Source organism: Thalassophryne amazonica, chromosome 10, assembly GCF_902500255.1.
Source record: "Thalassophryne amazonica chromosome 10, fThaAma1.1, whole genome shotgun sequence".
Classification (NCBI taxonomy): domain Eukaryota; kingdom Metazoa; phylum Chordata; class Actinopteri; order Batrachoidiformes; family Batrachoididae; genus Thalassophryne; species Thalassophryne amazonica.
Window position 1 is genome coordinate 36,480,588 of NC_047112.1, and position 16,218 is coordinate 36,496,805.

Sequence of the window (16,218 nt, forward strand, 5' to 3'; positions counted from 1 at the left end):
TGTGGAAAAAAGTGAAGCGCTGTGAATACTTTCCAGATGCACTGAATGTTCCTAGGGTTAAAAAGAAGTCAGCAGACTGTACAACTCTTGTTTATCATGTTCCAAGTTTGTGGAACAGTCTACTTGTGAATAATCAAGAACAACCTCACAACATCTATTTTCCAGTGTTTACAATTAGTATAAGGATGGTGGCCAAGTGGTTAAGTGCACATGTTTCCATAAATGTGGAGTAGTTAACAGGGGCATCCAGTGTCAAACTTGTGCCAAGTCAACATGCAGGTCCACCTTGCATCTGCTGTGGTGAAACAAAGGAGAAGCTAAAACAACTTTTTTTTAAAGTCTGATGGTTTATATTCTGATTTTTAATTTCACAAAATTAAGGTAACAATTTGCATGGATATTTCTGAGTAAAATGGAAGTACGATAAAGAAATTAGTAGAATTTAAGTAATTTGGCTACCTAATAACACCAAAAAGTTTTAATTAAATTGGTGCAACTTAATTAACCTTGTAGTTGACCAAGGAATAAAGTAGACTAAATCACTTATCTAAGTGCTTTGCTGAACTTGATTTAGTCTGATGATAAAACTCTCACGGCATGCACTCAGGACAGATTCCTGAAAATTGAGACCTGAACTTTTGTTTTGGAACTGACAAAGCTGATGTTACCGCTTACTCTGTTACCGTATCCAGATAAATGAGTAAACCCACATTATGGAATACCCCCTTAGTGATGTCCCTCACCAGTGTTTTGAGAACTCTCTACTCCAGACAAATTTACCAAACAGTACTTCTATTTCTTAAGGACCCTTTCACACATAACACGTTTGACGCTGACTGGCTCACGAGGGAGGAATCGCATGCCACTCGTAAAAAATCGGTGCCGCCACAACCATTCGCACTGCCACAACCATTCCTGCACACCGGCGACTGAAAGACAGCGAGTGAGCTGCAAGTGCCCATTCAACCCCCTCTCGGCAGGTGTCGGCCAAATTCCAGATGCCACACGCAAACATCTAACACCACTCGCTGGGCACTTAGAAAAGGTGGGACTATTCACTCTCCCGGCACAATAGTAGAGTGCAGATGACCACATTCGACCTGTCTGTGAAAATTGTCTAAATGCCATACGAGTGTTCCGTTACCAAGCAACACATATGTCAAGCAAGTGTACCCCCCAAACACATGTGGGGTGCGAGTGTGGGGGCCACACTTGCATGACATGCTGATAATTATGTACAGACAAGATCAGGGGACTGGCCAGCCACATCTGAGCATGTACAGCACAGCAAGGTTGCCGGCCAGCCACTCACTGACAGCTGGAAATGACGGCTCAGTGCACACAACGTGTAAAATCAAAAACACAGAGAACACAGTCAGGACAAGTATATAAATAAATACTACAATAACTACATACAGAATTACATAACAAATACATAAAATGAATAATCACAGAAGGTAGAAACAGAGAGTGACACTTTGTACTGTGCGCTGATCGAAAAGGTCTGTGTGTCCGCAAACAGCTGCAGCTGTTGAGATCTGTGGACCTAGAAGTCACAGCTGGAGAACACGTACCGTGTTATGATAGATAGGACCTTACAACACCTTCACCGTGAGGGGCATGCGTGTGCATGCTGCCCTCATGTGGAAATACATAAAAACATATATCGCCTTTGCAACAGGCTGGAATGACCACACAGCGTGCACATCGGCAGGCTGTGCCAGGTGACAAGGATCATGTGTACAATCAGCTGGCGATCTGAATGTCACGTCACCCATGCTATGGTCCACATGACGCAGTGTCCTTTGGCGCACCACTCGCTGGACACGTGGGGCCAGCAGATGTGGACTTATAAGTGTGTACTGCTTCATTCATGTAATTTCATGACTTGATGTCTATGACCGTGGGTGATAGACAGAGGAACAGAAGGATCCTACTTGTATTGTCTGCTCAATAAGAGGGATTAAATATTAGAAATTGCTGTTTTGTTTTGTTTTTGGTGTGTGGTTTTATTCCTCTCCCCCCCACAGCAGCAGCGCAATGTGGTGCCACACATTCCAGGTCCTCGCACTGTGTTCGTACACGCGCACGAGCATGCATGAAATCGTCACCATGGTATTGTGCACACCTGTCCGACTGTGTCTCCCTCCCAACACCAGGTGAAATGTTTCGCAGTTCCCCATTTTGTGTTTTTGTTTGCATTTTTTTGGCCAGTTTCTGCTTCTTTCGCCCAGTGTCGTGTTATGTGTGAAGGGGCCCTAAGGATTGACGTAAATGAGGTTTAAAACACATTTAGTGACTTGGAATTGTTCATGTGTCCATCCCCCAACTCATCTTAAGAAAACTGTCTACAAAAGTGGTTGTACTAAAAATAATTCTTATATTAACTTTGTCCAATTACTTTTAAAGTTGAGGGACTGTGTTTATAAATGCTTGTTATTCCAAAATGGTTAATGCATAATTTTTCTTAATCTCATTGAATTACAGCTAACCACCTCCACTCTACAACTGCAATTCCATTGTGGTGGTGTGTAGAGACAAAAATTGTAAACTTTGTGCCTCTTATGGACCAGACTGTTAAGCAGCAGTGGAATCTGCTGATGATGGATGGAAATTTTGCACTTCATCAGCAATACCATATCACAGCCAGTAGAGGTCAATCTAACATTAAAATATATGTACAACATACCCCTGCAAAAAAAAAAAAAGTTTGGTTTGGTTTGTTTTTAATGTACACAGTTTTATTGTATTTATTTCAGACAGGAACTAAATTATGTATATGCAATCACTTTTTTTCCAAAGTTTGCAGCACATATTAGTCTAAAACCATTTCAGATATTTTGTTCTTAAAGATGCTAAATTAAAAGCGTTGCATGGATAAAGTGTGTGTGTATAACATGGAAAAATTCAAAGTTCAGCTGATATGAAGCTTGCAGGTCTGTGCATCCGTTTCATGTTGTGCTCTGGTATGAGTTCACAAAATAAGACAAGTCTGCACATGGAAGCTAATTCCAAAGCCTGGGCTTCCTGCACTGCTCCGGTGGAAAGTGTCACTTCTTTGGCAGGCTGCACTTTCACCCATTACACTCTCAGTGCACTCAGCGGGCATGTCGTCAACGTTCTAATGGTTTACAATGACAGTGTTTTTACAGCACACATCCACTGTGTGCGTGTGTATGTGTGCGCATGTGCAGGGCAGCATTCCTGTGTTGACTGTCAAGCATTTGTGCCGAGGAGACCTTTGACTGAGTGCAAACAAGTCAGTGCAAGTCTGTGCCACATAACACAGACACACACCTGTGCACAGGTCAGAGCCACACACTCACATGTAACAGCCAGACACTAATGCAACATATTAGATGCGTAACAGCTGACACACATGCATGGATACAGTTGCACACATTCATGGATGCTGCTCCTCATTGTCTGCAGAGGCTATGCGTGTTTTTGCTGCCAAATCTAACACAGCTACATCCTCTCTGCACGCAGAGCCAAACATCCTATAAAGAACTCGGTGGAAGCGGCAGCTGATCTGAGTTCATGACAAACAAACAATCAGGCCTGGAGTGTGAAATTCATCCTCCTATTTATCGCGCAATGTGGTGCCAAGCGCGTATTGTGGTGCTTCAACACACTTACATGTCCATCACTTATCTCCTGCCCTTCAATCTGACATCCTTTCCTTCGAGTGACCTCCCTTTTGTCTCATGCTTCTATTAGTTTCCTTTTACTCTCTGATCTCATATTCCACTCGTCCCTTCTCTTGCTATCTATCTCCTCTTTTTTCTGTCACTCACCCTATAGACTTTCATCATCTCCTTCCTGCCCTGCTAGAAGAGAACTCACGAGAGCACATCCCTCTGCTAAATCCCAATTTGCTATGCTCTAAAATTATTTTGAATAAGATAAGATAAAATCAACTTTATTTATCGCAAAGGAAATTATTTTGCCAGAGTACAGAAACAGTAAATAGTGAACTTGTTTTATATTACAGTATATCCAACAAATTTATTTGCACAAGATGTTCAACAATATTGCACATAACTCTGAATAACTCTGTTCATTATGTATTCATCCTGCAGAAGGGGGATGAAATATACAGTCTGATTGTCACAGGCAGGAAAGACCTCCTGTGGCGTTCTGTGGTGCACCTTGATGGTCTCAGTTTATGGCTGAAGGCGCTCTGACAGGACTTCAGTGTGGCATGCAGGGGGCGGGAGGTATTACGCAGAATGCTGAGCAGTTTCCTCAGCATCCTCTTCTCTGACACCTCCACCACAGACTCCAGTTCAACCCCCAGGACAGAGCCAGCTCTCCTGATGAGCTTGTTGAGTCTGTTTGTGTGAGCTGCCTTCAGCCTGTTCCCCCAGCAGCATCCATCCATCCATTTTCTATACCTGCTTACTTCAATTAAGGGTCACAGGGGGGCTGGAGCCTATCCCAGCAGTGGGTTAGATAATGTGAAATATTTTTGAATCTATGTATTACATTTACATATGTTTGGGGTTTGATGTCAAAGCTACAATATGTAGGATTTAGGGATGTTTATTAACATAAATGGAATATAGCATTCATAATAATAATCTATTCGTTAGTGTATAATAAACAGTTTATTACACCCTATGGTATGTGTTTTCATGCATCTAGAATGAGCCTTTCATATCCACATGGGAGTGAGCCCCCTCATGGAAGCTACCATGGTGCACTGCCATCTTGATAGAGTAGCCCAAAAGAGACATACTTACTCCACCTTTTGCATTTTGCAGCATGGCCTGAAGACTGAAGGAAAATGAAGAGGAATTGGTGGTTACTCCCCTACACACACTATCTACTGGTTGCTAGTGCAGGCTAACAAGTTCAGGAACCCCCATTTTTGAGAGATGGAGGATCATACATATTGCTCATCATAAGAGAAAACAAGGGAGCATAAATCCCCATCACCAAAAAAAAAGAAAGCTAAAACATGAAGGGAAACAAAATCGTGACAGGTTTGGGCATAATACAATCTGCCTCCTTACCACTAGATGGCCCTACATCACACACACCGTAGCTTTAAACATCAATAAAATCCTACAATTCTATGGCTGTGCGTACAGAAATGTACCTACTAGAAGACCTGAAAAGGCTTTCTCACTCACACAAACACACGTGCACACAGACACACACACATGCACATGAGCCTGTGGGGGTGAAAGATGGTTTTTACTGCTGCGCTGCTGAACACCTGTATGGCCTTTGGCTGACACAGGGAAGGGAATTATGGGTAATTGGGCAATACAAAGGCATTTTGATGTGCTGACGTGCGCCCCCACCCCCAATCCCACCCACATGCTAACAACTAAAGAAGCCGAATGAACCACAATAAAATACCGGAGCAGATGGAGGCACCTGATATTACTAGCAATCTCCAGTGAACACAGATAAATGTCATCTCACAGGAAGCAAACATAATTCATTTTCCTTGCTCCTGGTACTCAGATCAGCATCTTTCATTTAGAGTGACAATGTAATTAAACTGCTTTGGATAAACAAATCTGCTAAATGTAGGCCAAAAGGCAAATTTATCTTTAAACATTCTGAGTTCAGCCTAATTATCTAGTTCAGTCACAAGTACTCAACATTTATCTCACATGTTTTGTATTTATCCACGAATGGGACCTCAGAAAGTCCAACATCTGCATATTACATGTTTGAAACCAGTTCATGCAAATTAATTCTTTGTAATTCAGTGAGACCATAATATATGATTCTGTGTGGCCTTGACATTTGATCTGATCCATTAAAAATGAACCACTGTATCCTCAACTAACCCACAGTCCTTTGGCCGTGCTTAGTTCACACTGGCTTCAGATTGGTTGCAGGTATCTCCTTGAGTTTAACCTTTCTAGATCACCTGATGTCAAAGGTCATATCACCAACAGAGATGTATATGACTTGATGTTACTTTTTATTATTTGACACACAGGAAATTTTGCAGAGTAAAATAAACTGCTGGGACTACATTTGGTCCCATTTTACTCTTCAAAATTTCCTGTGTGTCAAATAATAAAAAGTAACATAAAGTCATACACATCTCTGTTGGTGATATGACCTTTGTCATATCAGGTCTGTGCACCTAAATGGATCCTTGTCATTTCATTGGTGGATTCTATGTCACATGAGATTCATTATTTGCACTATTGCATGGGCAGCCAGTTTGAACTGCTGGGCCCTGATGCCCTCCAATTCTTCCACCTCTCTAATTTTAAGTAAAATATCAAGAAAATAAATAAAGCAGGGACGTCCCTGAAAAAGACGTTGCTTGGGTGGTAGCATGTGTCGCTCCAAAACCTGGATGTACCTTTCAGAATTGAGGGTGCCATCACAGATGTGCAAGTTGCCCATGTCATGAGTACTAACACACCATCACAGATGCTGGCTTTTACACTTTGAGCTGGTAACAATCTGGATGGTCTTTTTCCTCTTTTGTCCAGAGGACATGACGTCCATGATTTCCAAAAATAATTTGAAATGTGGACTCATCAGACCACAGCACACTTTTCCAATTTGTGTCTGTCCATTTCAAATGAGCTCGTGCCCAGAGAAGGCGGCGGCGTTTCTGGATGTTGTTGATGTATGGCTTTCGCTTTGCATGGTAGAGTTTTAACTTGTACTTGTAGATGTAGCGACGAACTGTGTTAACTGACAATGGTTTTCTGAAGTGTTCCTGAGCCCACATGGTAAGATCCTTTACACAATGATGTTGGTTTTTAATGCAGTGCCGCCTAGGGGATCGAAGGTCACGTGCATTCAATGTTGGTTTTCGGCCTTGCTGCTTATGTGTAGAAAGTTCTCCAGATTCTCTGAATCTTCTGATTATATAACCCCTGGCAAAAATTACGGAATCACCGGCCTCGGAGGATGTTCATTCAGTTGTTTAATTTTGTAGAAAAAAAACAGATCACAGACATGACACAAAACTAAAGTCATTTCAAATGGCAACTTTCTGGCTTTAAGAAACACTATAAGAAATCAGGAAAAAAAATTGTGGCAGTCAGTAACGGTTACTTTTTAGACCAAACAGAAGGAAAAAAATATGGAATCACTCAATTCTGAGGAAAAAATTATGGAATCATGAAAAACAAAAGAACGCTCCAACACATCACTAGTATTTTGTTGCACCACCTCTGGCTTTTATAACAGCTTGCAGTCTCTGAGGCATGGACTTAATGAGTGACAAACAGTACTCTTCATCAATCTGGCTCCAACTTTCTCTGATTGCTGTTGCCAGATCAGCTTTGCAGGTTGGAGCCTTGTCATGGACCATTTTCTTCAACTTCCACCAAAGATTTTCAATTGGATTAAGATCCGGACTATTTGCAGGCCATGACATTGACCCTATGTGTCTTTTTGCAAGGAATGTTTTCACAGTTTTTGCTCTATGGCAAGATGCATTATCATCTTGAAAAATGATTTCATCATCCCCAAACATCCTTTCAATTGATGGGATAAGAAAAGTGTCCAAAATATCAACGTAAACTTGTGCATTTATTGATGATGTAATGACAGCCATCTCCCCAGTGCCTTTACCTGACATGCAGCCCCATATCATCAATGACTGTGGAAATTTACATGTTCTCTTCAGGCAGTCATCTTTATAAATCTCATTGGAACGGCACCAAACAAAAGTTCCAGCATCATCACCTTGCCCAATGCAGATTCAAGATTCATCACTGAATATGACTTTCATCCAGTCATCCACAGTCCACGATTGCTTTTCCTTAGCCCATTGTAACCTTGTTTTTTTCTGTTTAGGTGTTAATGATGGCTTTCGTTTAGCTTTTCTGTATGTAAATCCCATTTCCTTTAGGCGGTTTCTTACAGTTCGGTCACAGACGTTGACTCCAGTTTCCTCCCATTCGTTCCTCATTTGTTTTGTTGTGCATTTCCGATTTTTGAGACATACTGCTTTAAGTTTTCTGTCTTGACGCTTTGATGTCTTCCTTGGTCTACCAGTATGTTTGCCTTTAACAACCTTCCCATGTTGTTTGTATTTGGTCCAGAATTTAGACACAGCTGACTGTGAACAACCAACATCTTTTGCAACATTGCGTGATGATTTACCCTCTTTTAAGAGTTTGATAATCCTCTCCTTTGTTTCAACTGACATCTCTTATGTTGGAGCCATGATTCATGTCAGTCCACTTGGTGCAACAGCTCTTCAAGGTGTGACCACCCCTTTTTAGATGCAGACTAATGAGCAGATCTGATTTGATGCAGGTGTTAGTTTTGGGGATGAAAATTTACAGGGTGATTCCATAATTTATTCCTCAGTATTGAGTGAGTCCATATTTTTTTCCCTCTGCTTGGTCTAAAAAAGTAACCGTTACTGACTGCCACAATTATTTTTCCTGATTTCTTATAGTGTTTCTTAAAGCCAGAAAGTTGGCATTTGAAATGACTTTAGTTTTGTGTCATGTCTGTGATCTGCTTTTTTTCTACAAAGTTAAACAACTGAATGAACATCCTCCGAGGCCGGTGATTCCATAATTATTGCCAGGGGTTGTATTATGGACTGTAGATGATGGAATCCCTAAATTCCTTGCAACTGAATGTTGAGAAACATTGTTCTTAAACTGTTGGACTATTTTTTTCATGCAGTTGTTCACAAAGTAGTGATCCTTGCCCCATCTTTGGTTGTGAACAGCTGAGACATTTGGGGATGTTCCTTTTATACCCAATCATGAGTGTCCTCAGTTCCCAAACACACTGAGTGTTGTTAGAAGGAAAGGTGATGTAACACAGTGGTAAACATACCACTGTCCCAGCTTTTTTGAAATGTGTTGCAGGCATCCATTTCAAAATGAGCAAATATTTGCACAAAAAAATAAAGTTTAGCAGTATGAACATTAAATATCTTGTCTTTGTGGTGTATTCAACTGAATATAGGTTGAACAGGATTTGCAAATCATTGTATTCTGTTTTTATTTACATTTTACACAACGTCCTAACTTCATTGGAATTGGGGTTGTATAGCGCTTTTCCATCTGCATCAGACGCTCAAAGCGCTTTATAATAATGCCTCACATTCACCCCAATGTGAGGCTGCTGGCATGCAAGGTGCCCACTACACACTGCGAGCAACTAGGGGTCTAAGAACCTTGCCCAAGGGCCCTTAGTGATTTTCCTGTCAGGCTGGGATTTGAACCAAGGATCCTCTGGTCTCAAGCCCAACGCTTAACCACGAGACCATCACCTCCCCTAACTTACTTACAAATATTCTTATTATTGCTGAAATGGAAAACATTCCTTATTTGTTTATAATTAATGTGTTAGTAATCACAGCTGCATCTTTAACCAAGTCCTCGAAGTAGCTGTTCTAAATGACTTTGACCTTTCAAGGTCTCCCAAGGTTAAAGATCATATGACTAATAGGATGGTCATATTAGAGTTTAACAGTAACCATAGGTATGTCTTTAACCAGTTCCTCAGAATCGACTTTGTAAATCTGCCCGAAAGACGCAGTGGTCCCAAATTTTGACCACAGCCTGTGACCTTGACTTTGAACTTTGCTACATTTGCTCCAAAATGTATTGAAACTAAAGCTATTTTGTTACATGTGGATGGACACATGGCCACACAGGACCGAAAACAATGCCTCCCCACCCACCCACACACCCACACACCCACACACAGACATGTTCTAATGCTGCATGTGGGTGTGATAACATTTATGTAATAATAACATTCATGCTGTCATTTCTGCCTTCAACTTAGAGTGCAGTTTAGGGAGACATGCAACCGTGGTGCATCAGTTTGGGACTCACACTGTTGTAGACCACAAGTTGTAGTATACATTATGTACTTCAACCAAAATTTTCTCTTCCAGGCCACACCTGATTGTTTAATCACATTTCATAAAAGTCATTCCAGCTTTGTTACACCTGCCTTTTCTGCAAATTTACATGCCACCATCAGGCAGCATTCACCCATCCATTTGCTGCACCCACTCACTGCAAGTAAGGGTCATGGAGCATATCCCAGCAGTCACAGGGTGTGAGGCGGTGTACATCCTGGACAGCCTGGACCGTGTTGAAGGGCCACATACAAACAAACACATTCACACCCACATGCACACTTGCAGACAATTAAAAGTTCCATCAGGCAGCAAAATAGACTAAATACTTTTTTTTTTTTGCATTTATATTTTGCTGAGTCTGTCTTATTTCACAACCCCAAATCAGAAAAGGCTGGGATATAAAAAAAAAAAAAAATCCTGTAGTGATTCTTATATTTACTTTGATTTATACAGTGTCACTCCATGTTTGTGAACCATTGAGCTATTACACATCTTAATAATGAAATTCCATCAAATCAAAAAAATAAAAAAGTTTGTTTTTTTAATTAAAAAATCTGGTTTCTTCTGTGCATAAGTGCACGTGGCACCAGGACACCCTGAGCCGGAGGTCGATGATCGACTTTGTAGTCGTATCATCTGACCTTCGGCCACGTGTCTCGGACACTCGAGTGAAGAGAGGGGAAGAGCTGTCAACCGATCACCACCTGGTGGTGAGTTGGATCCACTGGGAGGGGAGGAAGCGGTTCAGACCTGGCAGGCCCAAACATATCGTGAGGGTCTGCTGGGAACGACTGGTGGAACCCTCTGTCAGCGAGGTCTTCAACTCCCACCTCCGGGAGAGCTTCTCCCAGATCCCGGGGGAGGTTGGAGACATGGAGTCTGAGTGGACCATGTTCTCCACCTCCATTGTCGATGCGGCCACTCGTAGCTGTGGTCACAAGGTCTCTGGTGCCTGTTGCGGCGGCAATCCCTGAACCCGGTGGTGGACACCGGAAGTAAGGGATGCCGTCAAGCTGAAGAAGGAGTCCTACTTATCTTTGTTGGTAGGTGGGACCCCGGAGGCAGCTGACAGGTACCGGCAGGCCAAGCGTGCCGCAGCCCGTGCGGTTGCAGAGGCAAAAACTCGGGTCTGGGAGGAGTTCGGGGAGGCCATGGAGGAGGACTATCGGTCGGCCTCGAAGAGATTCTGGCAAACCGTCCGACGCCTCAGGAGGCGGAAGCAGCTCTCCACCAGCACTGTTTATGGTGCGGGTGGGGAGCTGTTGACCCTGACTGGGGATGTTGTCGGGCAGTGGAAGGAATACTTTGAGGATGTCCTCAATCCCATCGTCACGTCTTCCGAAGAGGAAGCAGACACTGGGGACTCAGAGGCGGACTCATCCATTACCCAGGCCGAAGTCATCGAGGTGGTTAGAAAGCTCCTCGGTGGCAAGGCTCCTGGGGTGGATGAAATCCGTCCTGAGTACCTTAAGTCTCTGGATGTTGTGGGACTGTCTTGGCTGACACGCCTCTGTAGCATCGCGTGGCGATGACAGTGCCTCTGGATTGGCAGACCGGGGTGGTGGTCCCTCTGTTTAAGAAGGGGGACCAGAGGGTGTGTTCCACCTATAGGGGGAGATCACACTCCTCAGCCTCCCCGGTAAGGTCTATTCCAGAGTACTGGAGAGGAGAACTGATTCAGGAGGAGCAGTGTGGTTTTCGTCCTGGTCGCGGCACACTGGACCAGCTCTACACGCTCCATTGGGTGCTCGAGGGTTCATGGGAGTTCGCCCAACCAGTCCACATGTGTTTTGTGGATCTGGAGAAGGTGTTCGACCGTGTCCCTCGGGGCACCCTGTGGGGAGTGCTCCGGGAGTACGGGGTCCGGGGTCCTTTGCTAAGGGCTATCCGTTCCCTGTACGACCGCAGCAGGAGCTTGGTTCGCATTGCCGGTAGTAAGTCAAACCTGTTTCCAGTGCACGTTGGCCTCCGCCAGGGCTGCCCTTTGTCACCGGTTCTGTTCATTATTTTTATAGACAGAATTTCTAGGCGCAGCCAGGTTCTAGAGGGGTTCTGGTTTGGGAACCACAGAATCTCGTCTCTGCTGTTTGTGGACGATGTGGTTCTGTTGGCTTCATCAAATCAGGACCTTCAGCGTGCACTGGGGCGGTTTGCAGCCGAGTGTGAAGCATCCGGGATGAAAATCAGCACCTCCAAATCTGAGGCCATGGTTCTCGACCGGAAAAAGGTGCCTTGCCCTCTTCAGGTCGGTGGAGTGTCCTTGCCTCAAGTGGAGGAGTTTAAGTATCTCAGGGTCTTTTTCACAAGTGAGGGACGGATGGAGCATGAGATCGATAGACAAATCGGTGCAGCATCTGCAGTGATGCGGTCGCTGTATCGGACCGTCGTGGTGAAGAGAGAGCTGAGTAGGGGGGCAGGGCTCTCGATTTACCGATCGATCTACGTTCCGATCCTCACCTATGGTCATGAGATTTGGATCATGACCGAAAGAACGAGATCGCGAGTACAAGTGGCAGAGATGAGTTTCCTCCGCAGGGTGGCTGGGCGCTCCCTTAGAGATAGGGTGAGGAGCTCGGTCACTCGGGAGGAGCTCGGAGTCGAGCCGCTGCTCTTCCACGTCGAAAGGAGTCAGTTGAGGTGGCTCAGGCATCTTTTCCGGATGCCCCCTGAACGCCTCGCTGGAGAGGTGTTCTGGGCACGTCCCATTGGGAGGAGGCCCCGGGGAAGACCCAGGACACGCTGGAGGGACTACATCTCTCGGCTGGCTTGGGAACGCCTTGGGGTTCCCCCGGAGGAGCTGGGGGAGGTGTGTGTGGATCGGGAGGTCTGGGTGGCTTTGCTTGAGCTGCTGCCCCCGCGACCCGACTCCGGATAAAGCGGAAGAAAATGGATGGATGGATGGTTTCTTCTGTATTTTTTTTAATTATGTCCTTTAAACTCACAGTGAAAACAAATCTCAACAATATCACATAACTGAAATAAAAATATAAAAGCCAAAATGATGGGATGCTTTAGTATAACACAAGTAAATTATCACTTTTATAGCCAGCTTTCTTGAGACAAATCAGGGGATGGACACGTGAACATTTCTAAGTCACCAAATAATACGGACTTCATTTACATCAAACATTAACAAATACAAACAGTATGGTACTGTATGCTAAAAGAAGATTTGTAAGAAGATTTGTGAGGAAAGTCACCAAGTTATAGAGTTATAGGTTTCTGTGGCTGTAGTGCAGCAACTCAGAGAATATTTAGAGCAAAATCCTGCAAATGGTGATACAAACATCAAATTTGGCAAAAATACTCCTTAGACATTACTCTTTGACAAAAAAAAAAAAAAAAAAAAAATGACTAGATACTTGAATTTTCAATAGGTGGCCAGGCAGGGGTCAATTGAAGAATTGCACAGAATTAAAAATGCTCCAATCAAATTTAAAACTACACTACATTATTTGTCTGTTCATAATTGCAAAAAGGTAATAGTTTGGACTGTCTAAAAAAATTATGCAGTTTATTAGTTGAGTTAACAGGGTTTTTAAAAGGAATAGTTTGGACCATGTATCATGCTTTGTTATCATGTTACAGGGTAACATATGTCACATGTCATAGAATCCAATGGACATTGACCTTGTGTGACCTTTACTGTGGAGACCAAACATTCAATAGAGTCAAAACTATTCCATTTATTAATTGTATTAGCTCAACCAATCATTTGCATCACCTTTAAGCAAAACTGGAGCAACTGCAGAAACTGAAACTGATTTTTTTTTTTCACCATTTTTGCTGTTTTTACCCCATAACTCCTGAGCATTCAGTCACAGATAGTCCAAACTATACCTTTTTGGAATTGTTATGATCAGATGCAGTGTAGTTTTCAATTTGATTGGAGCATTTTTCATTTTGACCCCTGTGTAATTCCTCAATTGACCCCTACCTGGTCGCCTATTGAAAATTCAAGTGGCTAGTCATTTTTTTCAAAGAATAATGTCTGAGGAGTATTTGTGTGGACTTTGGTGCTTGCATCACCATTTGCAGGACTGTTTCAGTTATCTGCTGCACTACTGCTGCAAATGGAGAAACTGTGCATAGTGCAATTTTTGCTTTTTGCAACACCAGTCACACAGCTTCATAGTGGAGTGGAGTAGAAAAGAATTTTAATACAACAGAAACAGATCGAATCTGGACTTACAGCTTCCACGTGCCTTCTGGCAAACTGCAGCTGAACCTTCAAGTTTTCTTTAAAAGAAAATCCTCCAAAATACCATTTCATGATTAAGCTGTATAACAGATAACGGATGGGGCGCTGGATTTGCTTACCTGTGTTCACAGGCACTGAAAGCTGCTCAGATTCCTGCCTCACCATTGGCTGCTTGTCCTCCACCATGACTGCCACTAGAAAGACAAAAATACACAAGATCACATTTATGTGGCTGCCACACCACCTCAGAAAAGTGGCAACAAATTCTGCAGCGTTTCAGTGTTGCATAATCTAAACATTGCCCAGAAGCATTATCCACCCCAATGAGCAGCACTTTTCGGCCAAACAATGATGCACACTCACTTTCAGCAGGTCTGCATGATGCTCTTTCAAAAAATAGCAAGGGGCCAAATCATGACCCGCAGGGGAGCAAATAATATCTTTTACCTTTTTCAGTGGGAAATGATGACAAATATTCCTTCCTCAAAACCCTACACAAAGTAAGAGAAGGTCTAAACAGAAATACAGCAATAATTAACCAGTTGGCACAAAGATGTGTGTACGTCTTTGACCACTCTGCTCCACAACATGAAGGCTGCTTTGTTGCTGGACTGTGCGTTGGAAAGGAATGTGATTTTAGGGCGCTGCACAAAAGCACTCAGTCATTTGGAGAAGGCCTGTAATACAGCAAAGAGTGAACGACGCTCGAGCGGTTGGTTCTTCACAACGCCATCCGGTAATCACTTTAACACCTGAACAGCTGCTTCCACGTCACAGTGTTAGTAGCATTTCAAGACACAAGCATTTCCTGAAGCAAAGGGTTGATTTAGTGTTTCAAAATAGCAAATCATTTCTAATGCAATTCTTTCATTAGTTTTGTTAACACTTTTTTTTACACTGAATCATTTTTAGAAGTAATTGTTTCAATTTGTGTTTTTTAAGTGTTTCAAATCATTTTCTGAATCAAATAACACCATTGTCCACTAGAAATCATGATTATAATGTTTTGATTGAAACATTGAACTGTTTTCTAAAGTAATTGATTCATTAGTTTTTAAAACATTTTAAAAGTAAATCATGTTCTGAAGCAATTTTTTCGAGTGTTTCAAAACAGTGACTAATTTTATAAACCAATCCTTAATGTATTTTAAAATGCTAATGGTTAACCATTTTAAGGAGAAATTATTACCTCTGCCAGCGAAGTTGGGCGGAGGTTGTGTTTTCACCCGTTTGTTTGTCTTTGTGAACGTCTGGAGCCTGCAATTTTTCATATATCCCTATGAAATTTTTACTGAGGATTCATATTCTGATAGGTAAGAACTGATTCAATTTTCAAGGTCAAAGGTCAAAGTTAGGAAAAATCTTGGAAAATTAGAAAAATCTATCTTTAACATTGAACAAATTTTCAAAAGCTCATAACTCGGTTAAAAAAGATCAAATTTCTTTCATATTTGAGAGTGTTATGTAGGACGCTATCCTTTATCGACTGGCAAAGTTTGATTTGGACCTGATCCAGATTACAGATTTTGTGGCCATTTAAATTTAACATTGAAAAGCTCATTTAATGTATATTTTACATTATATCTTAATCAAACGTGCCCCAATCACTCTCATATTTGAAAGTGAGGTCTAGACTGGCACTCACTATTGCCTGACAACATTTGTTCTGGATCTGATCCGGATTGTGGATTTTGTGGACATATGATTTTAATATTGAAAAGCCAATTTGGTGTACATTTTGCATTATATCTCACTCAAAAGTGCCTCAATCACTCATTTTTCTGCTATGGATTTACATACACCACCAAAATTGGATGGAGGTTCCAATTTTATGCCTGTTTTTCTTCCAGTTATCAGTCAGAATCCAAGTGCCAAAAAGCAATGACAAATTGTGCATAGCAGAGACAACCAATGTTCTGTGAACATTATCTGAAAAAGAATTCAGAAACTGAAAAAGTAAAAAAAAAAAAAAAAAAAAAAAAAAAAAACTGACACCACAAAAAAAAACACCTTTGATTCAAGTGCATGAACTAAATACATTCTCCTGACATTTGATCACATCGAATTTAGCTTATGAAAAGTCATTTCTGACAGGATTTTGACCTTGATTTATTTTCCAAGGTAAAAATTTGTTGAATTGGAAACTACTATTGGCGAAGGTTTGAGCTCTATGAGCGTG

General features: G+C 42.2%; 1 protein-coding gene across 1 annotated transcript in view; it reads right to left on the bottom strand.

Moving 5' to 3' along the window:
- cpamd8 (C3 and PZP like alpha-2-macroglobulin domain containing 8) overlaps positions 1 to 16,218 on the bottom strand; it is a 216,122-nt gene that overhangs the window by 10,407 nt on the left and 189,497 nt on the right. The window contains exon 42 of the mRNA XM_034179799.1: positions 14,159 to 14,233. Coding sequence (XP_034035690.1) covers positions 14,159 to 14,233 — 75 coding nt within the window. The remainder of the gene's footprint in view (positions 1 to 14,158; positions 14,234 to 16,218) is intronic.